The sequence below is a fragment of the Scleropages formosus genome, chromosome 10 (genome assembly GCF_900964775.1).
Source record: "Scleropages formosus chromosome 10, fSclFor1.1, whole genome shotgun sequence".
Lineage (NCBI taxonomy): Eukaryota > Metazoa > Chordata > Actinopteri > Osteoglossiformes > Osteoglossidae > Scleropages > Scleropages formosus.
This window is the reverse complement of record NC_041815.1, coordinates 13,139,316-13,151,968: the sequence shown is the minus strand read 5'-3', so window position 1 is coordinate 13,151,968 and position 12,653 is coordinate 13,139,316. Positions and strand designations below refer to the sequence as shown.

Here is a 12,653-nt window from a genome sequence, read left to right as displayed (position 1 = left end):
TCTTTTGAATTAAATATACAGAGATTGCAATATTATATATAAAATATATCCTGGGCTGCCATTTCCAAAGCATTAATATTATTATTCAATAGTTATTTCAAAACACAATTATAACTTAGATCAGTCTATTTTTTACTTTTTATAGTGTTTAATATGTATGTATCCTGTATATCAATGTTTGGGTACATGGCACTTCAAAGTAGTGGAGAAAGTTCTGTTGTATATCTGTAGATAAAACTTGAACGTACACAGCTGTCTGTGCTTAATGATTTAATTTTGAAATAATGCTTTTCTTCAATATATGAAAAAAAGTTACTGCTAGATACTAATTGAAACATTTACATTCTCGCTTTCTCTAGGTGTTTTTCAAAGTGCCACACTGTGCAGCAAGATGTCGGAATATGCAGCAAGAAATATCTCTCATACGGACTTCATACTAAGTGGCTTCTCGGGACCCAAAGAGTGGAAACAACTTCTCTTCATCCCATTTTTCCTCTTGTTTGTAATGTCAATCACTGCAAACTCCATGATTATATTTATAATCTTATCGCACAGGGCTCTGCATTCTCCAATGTACCTGCTGATTTGTGTGATGGCTTTTGTTGATTTGGTTATACCAATATTCTTTGTTCCAAATATGCTGCTTAATCTCCTGTTTAACTGGAACCATATATCTCTGATTGGTTGCCTGGTTCAGATGTTCTGCATTCATTTCTTTACATCAGTGCAGACTACTATCTTGCTGTGGATGGCCCTGGATCGTTTCTACGCCATCTGCACTCCACTCCATTACAATGAACACATGAGATTCTCTGCATTCCTGAAATTTGTAATTGTACCTTTGCTCAGAAATGCAGTTTTCATTTCAGCAATAGTTGGCCTGGCTCGATCTTTGTCATACTGCCAGTCCAATGAGATTAAGCACTGCTTCTGTGAACACATGGCATTGGTCACCCTTGCATGTGGTCCCATATATGTTAACAGTGTTGTAGGACTATGTTGCGTTTTTTTCATCTCAACAGCTGATATCCTTTTAATTGCTATTTCATATGTTAGAATATTTGTCTCTCTGTTTAAATCAGGCAGATCCAGTCAAAAAGCATTCAGTACATGCATCACTCATATTATTGTCATGTTTGTGGGTTTAATTTTTGCCTTAACATCGTTTCTTTCCTACAGAATAAAAAATGACATGTCATCAAATAGTCATATGGCGATCAGTTCAATGTATTTGCTTGTGCCTACCTGTTTAAATCCAATAATTTATGGTATCAGGACAAAAGAAATAAGACAGCAAGTAATAAAAGCAATTGGAAGCAAGTGTGGACAAATGTCCACACAGCACTGAAGTAAGACGGTTTAAATAAAAAATATTAATTTACAAACATGTATCTTAACTGTGTCACGCCCACGAACTCGGCGACTAATCAGGCTCCGGGCACATCAAAGGGCATCCCTGACCTTAGCTTAGGAAGCTGCGGAACCTTGCTTCAGCCTCGTGACTCACTCGTGTTCCTAGTAATTCCTCCTCGTCCTTCTCCTTGTGATTGACTCCCTGGTCTGCCTCGACTCCTTGCCTGTCTTTGAATTACACCTCTCGGATTCTCCCTTCGGACTACGTGCGCACATCGGTTACCCTTGCCTGCCTCCTCGACCATGTCTTCCAGATCGCCCCCTGAACCAGCTCACTCTGCTCCGCGCTTGGGTTCGACGCACCTGCCCCGCGGAAACACCGTGACAAACTATCTTTTTTAAAATATCTTTTTAAGGAATACACGTTTGGTTCGCTTACTAACTACTGTTAACTTAAAATTTTCTCAAGGGTGAAATCATCTTAAAATTATTTAAATGTATTTCTTGCAGAAGTCAATGGATCAAAACAATAAAGCAAGCTGTGATACATCCTCAAAAAATAGTTTTGCCATTTTTGTCATATTTCTGGGAACTTTTAATTTTTTGAACAAAACAGAAAAAAATAGAACACGTCCTTATGCGTCACTGTTAGTGGTTACAACACCAGATCATTCTGTTGCACAAATGATTCAGCAAAGAATCATTAAGAATATTATATTGTAAAAAAACAACAGGCAATCAATAATACACAGAGCAGTCAGCAAACTTAAGTCCATACCTTTCATAAATTGAATTTCATGAATTAATACTATTTTTACTACATAATATACACTGTGCTATCTGGTTGAGGAGGCATGCTGTGCAGTGATGACCAGGTCTGTCAGCAGCATGTATGGAGATGAGCTGACCATCCTTTTTCCTCTGTCTGTTGTGGCTTAAGTTTGTAGCTCTTATACAAGGTTATCAAGACAAAGGCTGATAGAATTATTTAATAGGCTTATTAATATGTACTAGTAGTTGAATGCATAGTTATGCGGCATTTTAAGACGAGATACGGATTAACGCACATCTCAATTGTGCTCAGGCAGGACAATCCACATGCTGGATAGTTCCCTGATGATGAAGGAGGCATAGTATCAGGCAAAGGAGCAATTTTTGGGTACATTGCTTAGGAACGCTGGCTCTTTCATTCATTCATGTCAGACATGTTCGAAAAAAGGAGGACAGGCAGATTGAATTGGAAGACAAGGTGCCACTATTATTCCCCACCTCTAACTCCAGATTACTTGCCATGTTTAAAGGATCCTTCGCAGTCACACAGTGAGTACGGGATGTAGATTATGAGGTCAATAAGAATGACAGGGTAATAGCTGGATCATCTCACTTCATTAAAAAAATCAGTATAGCTAAATTCACACATTCCTTGCAATGCCTAACTTGGACAAAGTCGAACATGGAATACTGGCTTTCCTCTCAGCACAAGCATGATTTACTGACATTCTGGAATAAGCAAAAAGAGAATTCTGGTGTGTTAAGTCTCGCATTTTATTTAGATTTCTAAAACACTTACATCTGCACTGGACTATGCATCTTGTTTAATATGGTTCAAATCTCAACGTAGGTGCAAAAATAGGCAGGTGGGAGAAGTCATGACCACGCATGTCTTATCCTCTACCTCCCCACCACAACCCCACATTATTGAAAGGTTACACCCTAAATCTCAGTGTCAATTTTTTCTCTGTCAAACACATTTCAGTTAATGAAACCAAAGTGACATGACTGAAGAACTTCATCAAACCAACTTCTCACATACACCAAGTTTATTTTTGTAGGATTTCCAGAACTCTACAAGTACAGGCGGATGCGTTTCTTACTATTTTCTTTAATTATTTAGCCTATTATATATTGTAATAATATTACATATATTATTACTATATATGTATATATAATGGGGGACGCGGTGGCGCAGTGGGTTGGACCGGGTCCTGCTCGCGGGTGGGTCTGGGGTTCGAGTCCCGCTTGGTGTGCCTTGTGGCGAACTGGCGTCCCGTCCTGGGTCTGTCCCCTCCCCCTCTGGCCTTGCGCCCTGTGTTGCCGGGTAGGCTCTGGTTCTCCGCGACCCTGTATGGGACAAGCGGTTCTGACAATGTGTGTATATATAATATAATTTAACCTTGAGGCCTTGTCCCAGTTGTCCATTCCTGGTGTACCTTCAACGGGAGGCACCCCGGGGGCATCCTTATCAGGTGCCTGAACCACCTCAACTGGCTCCTCTCAATTTGGAGGAGTAGCGGTTCTACTCTGAGTTTTTCCCATATGTCCGAACTCCTCACTCTGTCACGGAGAGTGAGTCCCAACGCCCTGTGGATGAAACCCATTTCATCCGCTTCTAACCGCAATCTTATTCTTTCGGTCATTACCCAAAGTTCATGACCATAGGTGAGGGTAGGGACGTAGATCAACCGGTAAATGAAGAGCTTTGCCTTATGGCTCAGCTCGCTCTTCACCACTACAGTCCGGTACAGTGACCTCATTGCTGCTGCTGCTCCCAGTCTCTGGCCGATCTCACGCTCCCTTCTTCCCTCACTCGTGAACGGGACCCCAAGATACTTGAACTCCTCTACCTGGGGCAAGAACTCTCCCCTTACCTGGAGGGGGCATACCATCCTTTTCCGTGAGAGAACCATGGACTCAGACTTTGAGGTGCTGAGGTATCCCATACTCCCTAAGCACCTCCCACAGAATTCCCCGGGGAACACAATCATGGGCCTTTTCCAAGTCCACAAAACACATGTAGACTGGATTAGCGAACTCCCATGCCCCTTCAATTATCTGTGAGAGGATAAAAAGCTGGGCCACTTTTCCACCACCAGGGCGGAATCTGCATTGTTCCTCTTCAATCTGAGGTTCAACTATCGGCCGGAGCCTCCTCTCCAGCACCCCAGCATAGACTTTCCCAAGGAAGCTGAGAAGTGTGATACCCCGATAGTTGGCACACACTCTCCGGTCCCCTTTCTTAAAGATAGGGACCATCACCCCAGTCTGCCACTCCAAAGGCACTGTCCCCGAGGTCCATGCAACATTGCAGAGACATGTGAACAATGACATCCCTGCAACATCCAGGGCCTTATGCAGTTCCAGGTGGATCTCACCCACCCCCGGTCCTTTGCCACTGTGGAGCTTACCAACTACCTCAATGACTTTAACAAGGGAATTGGATTCTGACAGGCCAAAAACCTCTGACCCTGACTCCTGTAAAGGAGGCATATCACTCAGGTTTAGGTGTTCTTCAAAGTGCTCCTTCCACCTACCGACAATGTCCTCATCAGAGGTCAGGGTTTCTCCACTCCTGCTAAACAGAGCCTGAGCGAAACTCCTCCGACCCCTTCTGAGCTGTCGGATGGTTCTCCAGAACCTCTTTGAAGCTGACCGATAGTCGTTTTCCATGGCTTCTCCAAACTCTTCCCATGCCCTGGATTTTACTTCTGCAACTGCAGCTGTCCTCCTGGCAACTTTTCCCTATAAAAAGCTTCAACTGATAAAACAATCAATACATTGTTACATCACAGTTTAAAATTCACTAGGAGCTGAGAATGAAATTAGTCAGATTTCCACAGTATATTAAAAGAATTCATTCATTAATAAAAAAATGAATTTTCATGAGGAAAATGTTTTCTAATGTTGAATGTGAATTATTATGTGGTCATATGTTAGAAAACCTTGACAAAATTAGCTAGCGCAGAAACTCACTCTCATTAAATCAATGCCTTTACATTTGTACAAATTGTATTTGAAGGCCACAGCGAGTAGCACTGCTGTCTCACAGCGCCTCGGTGGTGTGAGTGGACGTGGGTTTGATCCCTGCTCAGTCTGTGTGGAGTTTGCATGTTCTCTCTTGTCTGTGTGGGTTTCCTTCCATGGTCCAAAGACATGATGTTCAGGTTCCCCGTAGTGTGTGAGTAACACAGGGAGAGTGTGTTCCACTGGTGTATGGAGGAGTGACCCATTGTTAGTATTGTATCTAGCAGTGTAAGTCACCTTGGTGAATAAAGTGTGTGGACTGATAACACTACATAGAGTTCATTGAAAGTCACTTTGGAGAAAAGCATCTGCTAAATAAATAAATGTTATGTATTACAATATGGTTTTGGCTTTAATTTCAGCTGTAGGCCTAAGTCTGAATGACACCTGTATTTTGCAAGGTGAACCATCAGAAGAAACATCTATTGTGAAAAGTCAAAAGTTTCAACTCGATTAATTTTCTTTCAAGCTAAAGTACCATCATCTGGTGAAAGAGTCTGAAGAAAAGATATTTTTTCAAACACAAACATATTTCTAGCTAGTTTTAAGAAGTTGTTCAAAGCCCATCCTGTAAACTTTAAAATGGCAGTTTATTTTAATGTATCATATAACAACGAAGTCTGAAACCATTGCTCATCTTCCAGGCATGCAGGGCCTTTCTGAGAGCAAAACTGTCCGCTGTCGATAAATAGGATGAATGTCCTGTGTTTCTGTCTGAAGCTCCTCTTCTAGGGACTACCACAGGTAATGAAAATGGAAATCTTAGGGACTCAATGCACACAACAGGTACGTAATGAGGACCAGTGATCAACAAGGATGTGTCCTAATTACTTCTTGCACCACTGTTAACACAATTAGGCTGCAACTTTTAAATGACTAGCAGAAGGAGAAACAACACTCATGGGCAATCCTTGAGGGCAGAAAACTACTTCCATCAAAACACACACACACACACATTTTCTGAACCGCTCGTCCCATACGGGGTCGCAGGGAACCGGAGCCTACCCAGCAACACAGGGCGTAAGGCCAGAGGGGGAGGGGACACACCCAGGACAGGACACCAATCCGTCACAAGGCACCCCAAGCAGAACTCAAACCCCAAACCCACTGGAGAGCAGGACTGTGGTCCAACCCAGTGCACCACTGCACCCCCCTTCCATCAAAACACTTGAGCCTAATTTTTCAAAACCCTTATACATTAATCAGGGAACACTTGTTGAAGAGAGTGCCAACTTGGGAAAAAGGTAACAACCCAGGAAATCAGGACAATACACACAGAAACACAGATCAGGTTCTTCTTTTCATGCAACTCTAAGTGTGATCGGTGCTGAGTAACTTTATGGCTTTTAACAGTGTCATAAGAGTTGTGTACAGACTAATACCAAAGTGATTTTACTGTGTAAAATTGCTGCCAATTGTTACAACAAGTGGCAAATTTCCAAAGATATAAATATTTCCTAGTTTCCCTCTTTCAGTTGTATTTTCTTCACTTTTCCCTTCATTTTGTTCAATGTATTTTTGTTTTGCGGGGGGCGCGGTGACGCAGTGGGTTGGCCCAGGCCCTGCTCTCCGGTGGGTCTGGGGTTTGAGTCCTGCTTGGAGTGCTTTGCGGTGGACTGGCGTCCCGTCCTGGGTGTGTCCCCTCCCCCTCCGGCCTTACGCCCTGTGTTGCCAAGTAGGATCCGGTTCCCCACGACCCCCGTATGGGACAATTGGTTTTGAAAATGTGTGTGTGTGTAGGACATGCTCCACACGTGTCAATCAATAATGAGACAGAAAAACTGCCTGTTTGCAAGATGATTCTCTCAACAGTGAGCATGAAACAAAACCAGAGATAATGCCTTTTTATTTTCACCTACATTCTACTTCTTGTAATCTTAATGTATCTCAAAGTCCATTTACATATTACAATGAGCCTTTCAAAGTATAGTTGTAGCTGCAAAAAAATTGACAGAACTTAACCAGATCTATAAATGAATTCATCTAGCTGATGCTATTCTCCAAAGTATAAGCTGGTGGGAGGCACCACATGAGTAGAGGTTGTCTGAAAACTGTTTTAGAGGACTGCGTGGGAAGTGGTTTTTGGTTTCTTTACAGATTCACATGAAAGGGTTCTTTTGGTTTAACTAAATCTTCGTTATAATTACTAGAGCTGCTGTTGAATGTAACTTTTAGAAACATGGGGGCAGTTGATAGTGTAGTGTAATATGTTGCTCCCTTTGGTTATGAAGGATGCGGAATCAAATCCTGAGTACTGGTGTAGTATACATGACTGGATTTAAATTTAGATTCTCTGTATGCCTTTATGAGGGCGGTGGCGCAGTGGGTTGGAGCGGGTCCTGCTTTCTGGGGGTTCTGGGGTTCAAGTCCTGTTTAGGATGCCTTGCGACGGACTTTCGTCCCATCCTGGGTGTGTCTCCTCCCTCTCCGGCCTTACGCCCTGTGTTGCCAGGTAGGCTCCAGTTCCCCACGACCCCGTATGGGACAAGCGGTTCAGAAAGTGTGTGTGTGCGTGCCTTTATGTGTACGGATAATTAAAACTTCAAAAATGCAATATAATGCAGACAATTTTAAAGTGAGAGCAAGTAGTAAAGATTTTCAGGTTTTTCCAAGCTCCCCTTACTCTTTTGAAGACGGCAACTGTCATGACCACACCCGCACTTCAACCAGTAGTACCTGGCTCTGATTAAGCACCTGGCACCTTCAATCAGAGCAATCAGCTACAAAAGACACTTCTCAGCCTCTTCCCAGTTGTGGAATCTCTTTGAGACTACTGTCCTCTCTGTGCTCATAGCACTCACCATGGTCCATGTCCTCTCATGTTCCCCTTCGTCCTCGACTCCCGTTCTTCGTTCCTTGGCTCCTGACCATTCACCTTGTTTCTCGACTTGATCCACGGCTCTTCGCTTTCACCCTAATCACCAATCAACCGACCATTCACCTGTCCTTGATAATAAGAACAAGTCTCTCCACTTGGCCTTAAATGAACAATCCTGCAGTTGGGTCCTGCCTTCCCCATGTCCTTTGCTCTGCAGGACAGTAGCAACATCAAAATCACTGTTGTTAAAATCAGCATTAAATCTCTGTCTTGTGCCAAATGTCTCACATTATACAGCTATTTTTACATACACGACAACTTGTATTTGGCATTGCAAACAGAGGAGGCTGAACCCCAGTGCAGTACCAAAATTCCACCAGCATGTTGATTTCGCAGTCCATGGCACAAACACCTTAGAGCTTGTTTACACAAACAGTCACGGTGCTTACAAGGCTTTTTGAACACACAGACTGGAAGATGTTCAGAAAGGGTAATACATACCATAATATCACGGACTTGAGGAATACACAGAATCAGTGACTGGCTACATCAGTAAGTGCAAAGATGATGTGACTTCCTTGAAGACAATCACCAAACGTACCAACCAGAAACTGCGGGTGACTGTTGAGGTGCGCTTGCTGTTGAAAACCCGAGACGCTGCCGTCAGGTCCGGCGACAAGGCAGCCTATTGCACGGCTAGGGCCAATCCGTCTCGGGCTGTCAAAGAAGCGAAGCGCAACTGCGCAGGAAGAATCTCCTGTCACTTCCTAAATTCCAAGGACACAAAGCGCATGTAGCAAGGCATTCAGGCCATGACAGACTACAAAGTTACATCACTTGTCTGTGATGGTGACGGCTCGCTCCCAGCCGTGTTGAGTGTTTTCTACACACGGTTTGAAGCTCAGAACAACATGCCAGCAGGTGAGACCACCCCAACTCCCACCAACCAGGTACTTTGTCTGTCTGCAGTAGACATCAGGAAGACTCTGTCCAGAGTTAACTCACGGAAAACTGCAGGTCCTGACAACATAACTGGCCAGGTACTCAGGGAATGTGCTGTTTAGCTTGCAGATGTCTTCACGGACATCTTCAACATTTCCCTGACCCAAGCAGTTGTCACTGTGTGGTTCAAGACGACCACCGTCATCCCTGTGCTGAAGAAATCATCTGTGTCCAGCCTGAATGACTAACAGCCGGTTGCACTCATACCTATCACCATGAAATGTTTTGAGCAGCTTGTCATGAAACACATAACATGCGGTCTTCCCACCACACTGGACCCATTTCAGTATGCCTACCATCCCAACCGTTCAACGGAGGATGCCATATCTGCTACTATCCACCTTTTTCTGACCTATCTGGACAAAAAGGACAACTATGTAAGGATGCTGTTCATAGACTTCAGTTGAGCATTCAGCACAATCATCCAGTCCATCAGGATCGGCATCTCCACCTCCAGCACCGCCACACTGAACACCGGCACTCCCCAGGGCTGTGTACTCAGTCCACTGCTGTTTACCCTGCTGACTCATGACTGTGCTGTGCAGTAAAGTTCAAATCATATCATCAAGTTTGCTGATGACACTATAGTTGTGGGCCTCATAAGCAACAATGATGAGTCAGCATACAGAAAGGACGTGAATCAGTTCGCAGAATGGTGTAGAGACAGCAATCTATCTCTTAATGTGGATCAGACTAAAGATGACTGTCAACTTCAGGAAGACCCGAGTAGACCTCTCACCACTGCACATCAACGGACCAACTGGGTAGAGAGTAAAAAGCTCCAAGTTTCTTAGAGTGCACATGACGGAGGACCTCTCCTGGACTCTAAACACCACCTGCCGAGCTAAGAAGGCCCAGCAATACCTCCACTTCCTACAGAAGATGAATAGAGCCAAACCCCCCCTCCGATCCTCACCACCTTCTACAGAGGAACAATAGAGAGCATCCTGAGCAGCTGTCTCACTGTATGGTACGAGAACTGCACAGCTTCCGACTGCAAGATCCTAGAACGGATTGTGAGGATTTATGGCTTCTGCTTTGCAAAAGACTGCCAGAAACACAAATACACAGTCTTCATTCTCAATCAAGATGTTATCCAGGACATAGAGCTCCCAGGTCCAAGCCAGTCCTTCAGAGTTGAACTCTTGTTTACTCTTGTTTTTAACCAGACAGCCAGCAGTCCACCAGGGGAATATAGAACAGCAGATTTAAGCAGCAGGAGGTCGGATGTTGTGGAGTACCGGGTACCTGAAAGTGAAAAAGGCTTTGGTTTTAGACTGTAGGACCTACAGCTTTCAACAGTGGAACCTGGAATGTAAAACTCTTTTGCCATTTTTGAATATCTGTCTGTACGAAAAAGAAAATGCATAATGCTCTTGATGTGATTAATTTCTTTTGAGTAAAATTTATAGAGATTGTGAGTTCATACATAAAATGAATCATGGGCTGCCTTTTCAAAATCATTAATATTATTATTCAATAATTATTTCAAAACATAATTATAACTTAGATCAGTATAGTTTTTAACTTATTACAGTGTTTAATATGTATGTATCATGTATATCGATGTTTAGGTAGATGACAGTCAAAAGCACTGTAGAAAGTTCTGCTGTATACCTGTAGTTAAAACTTGAATGTGCACAGCTGTTTGTGCTTTATGATTTACATTTGAAATAATACTTTTATTCAATACATGAAATAAAGTAACTGCTAGATAATAATTGAAACATTTACTTTCTTCCTTTATCTAGGTGTTTTTGAAAGTGCCACACAGTGCAGCAAGATGCAGGAATATGCAGCAAGAAATATCTCTCACACGGACTTCATACTAAGTGGCTTCTCGGGACCCAAAGAGTGGAAACAACTTCTCTTCATCCCATTTTTCCTCTTGTTTGTAATGTCAATCACTGCAAACTCCATGATTATATTTATAATCTTATCGCACAGGGCTCTGCATTCTCCAATGTACCTGCTGATTTGTGTGATGGCTTTTGTTGATTTGGTTATACCAATATTCTTTGTTCCAAATATGCTGCTTAATCTCCTGTTTAACTGGAACCATATATCTCTGATGGGTTGCCTGGTTCAGATGTTCTGCATTCACTTTTTTCAATCAGTGCAGACTACTATCTTGCTGTGGATGGCCCTGGATCGTTTCTACGCCATCTGCACTCCACTCCATTACAATGAACACATGAGATTCTCTGCATTCCTGAAATTTGTTATTATACCTATGCTCAGAAATGCAGTTTTCATTTCAGCAATGGTTGGCCTGGCTCGATCTTTGTCATACTGCCAGTCCAACGAGATTAAGCACTGCTTCTGTGAACACATGGCATTGGTCACCCTTGCATGTGGTCCCATATATGTTAACAGTGTTGTAGGACTATGTGGCGCTTTCTTCACCTTAGCAGCTGATGTCCTTTTTATTGTGTTTTCCTATGTTAGAATATTTGTCTCTCTGTTTAAATCAGGCAGATCCAGTCAAAAAGCATTCAGTACATGCATCACTCATATTATTGTCATGTTTGTGGGTTTAATTTTTGCCTTAACATCGTTTCTTTCCTACAGAATAAAAAATGACATGTCCCTCAATAGTCATATCGTGATCAGCACAATGTATTTGCTTGTGCCTGCCTGTTTAAATCCAATAATTTATGGTATCAGGACAAAAGAAATAAGACAGCAAGTAATAAAAGCAATGAAGTGTGGAAAAAGTCCCCATAAGACTCAAGTAAGCCAGTTGAAATAAAAAATATTGAATTACAAACATGTATCTTAACTGTATTTTTTAAATATCTTTTCAAGATGCACATCTTTGGTTGCCTATTAAATACTGTTAACTTGAAATTTCCTCATGAGAGAAATAATCTTAAAAATGATTTAAATGTATTTCTTGCATAAGTCAATAGATCAAAACAATAAAGCAAGCTGTGATACATCCTGAAAAAATAGTTTTGCCATTTGTGTCATATTTCTGGGAACTTTTAATTTTTTCAACAAAACAGAAAAAAAAAACAGAACATATCCTTATGCGTCACTGTTAGTGGTTACAACACCAGATCATTCTGTTGCACAAATGATTCAGCAAAATAGTAAGAATATTATATTGTAAAAAACAATACAGGCAATCAATAATACATAGAGCAGTCAGGAAACTTAAGTCAGCAGCTTTCATAAATTGAAGTTCATGAACTACGGGTAATTTTACACGGTGCTGTTTGGTCGAGGAGGCATGCTGTGCAGCAATGATCAGGTCTGTCAGCAGCATGTATGGAGATGAGCTGACCATCCTTTTTCCTCTGTCTGCTTGTGGCTTAAGTTTGTAGCTCTTACACAAGGTTGTCAAGACGAAGGCTGATGGAGTTATTTAATAGGCCTATTAATATGTACTAGTAGTTGAATGCAAAGGTTGCTGCTTTGAGGGTACTTAGCCAAAATTGCTCTAGTAAAATTTTGTTGTTGTATAAATGGGTAAATAGTTGTAGGCTGCTTTGGAGAAAAGTGTCACATAAATGAATAAATGTAAATGTAGTTATGCGGCATTTTTAGACGAGATACGGATTAACACACATCTCAGTTGTGCTCAGGCAGGACAATCCACATGCTGGATAGTTCCCTGGTGATGAAGGAGGCATAGTATCGGGCAAAGGAGCAATTTTTGGGTACATTGCTTAGG

At 42.2% G+C, this 12,653-nt stretch overlaps 2 protein-coding genes across 2 annotated transcripts; both read left to right on the top strand.

Moving 5' to 3' along the window:
• Positions 1–391: 391 nt before the first annotated feature.
• On the top strand, positions 392–4,578 carry LOC108922425 (olfactory receptor 52D1-like). The gene is made up of 3 exons (XM_029255579.1): positions 392–1,297; positions 3,960–4,010; positions 4,477–4,578. The coding sequence occupies exons 1-3, from the start codon at positions 392–394 to the stop codon at positions 4,576–4,578; spliced, it is 1,059 nt and encodes a 352-aa protein (XP_029111412.1).
• A 6,179-nt stretch (positions 4,579–10,757) lies between these two features.
• LOC114911642 (olfactory receptor 52K1-like) lies at positions 10,758–11,726 on the top strand. The gene has a single exon (XM_029255578.1). It carries the CDS (start codon positions 10,758–10,760, stop codon positions 11,724–11,726), a length of 969 nt encoding a protein of 322 aa, XP_029111411.1.
• The last annotated feature ends 927 nt before the right edge of the window (positions 11,727–12,653 follow it).

Coding starts and splice junctions, on each gene's coding strand:
- LOC108922425 (XM_029255579.1), top strand. CDS start 392: ATGTCGGAATATGCAGCAAGAAATATCTCTCATACGGACTTCATACTA. Junction 1,298..3,959: donor CAAAAGAAATAAGACAGCAA/GTAATAAAAGCA, acceptor CGGGACCCCAAG/ATACTTGAACTCCTCTACCT. Junction 4,011..4,476: donor TCTCCCCTTACCTGGAGGGG/GCATACCATCCT, acceptor TGCAACATCCAG/GGCCTTATGCAGTTCCAGGT.
- LOC114911642 (XM_029255578.1), top strand. CDS start 10,758: ATGCAGGAATATGCAGCAAGAAATATCTCTCACACGGACTTCATACTA.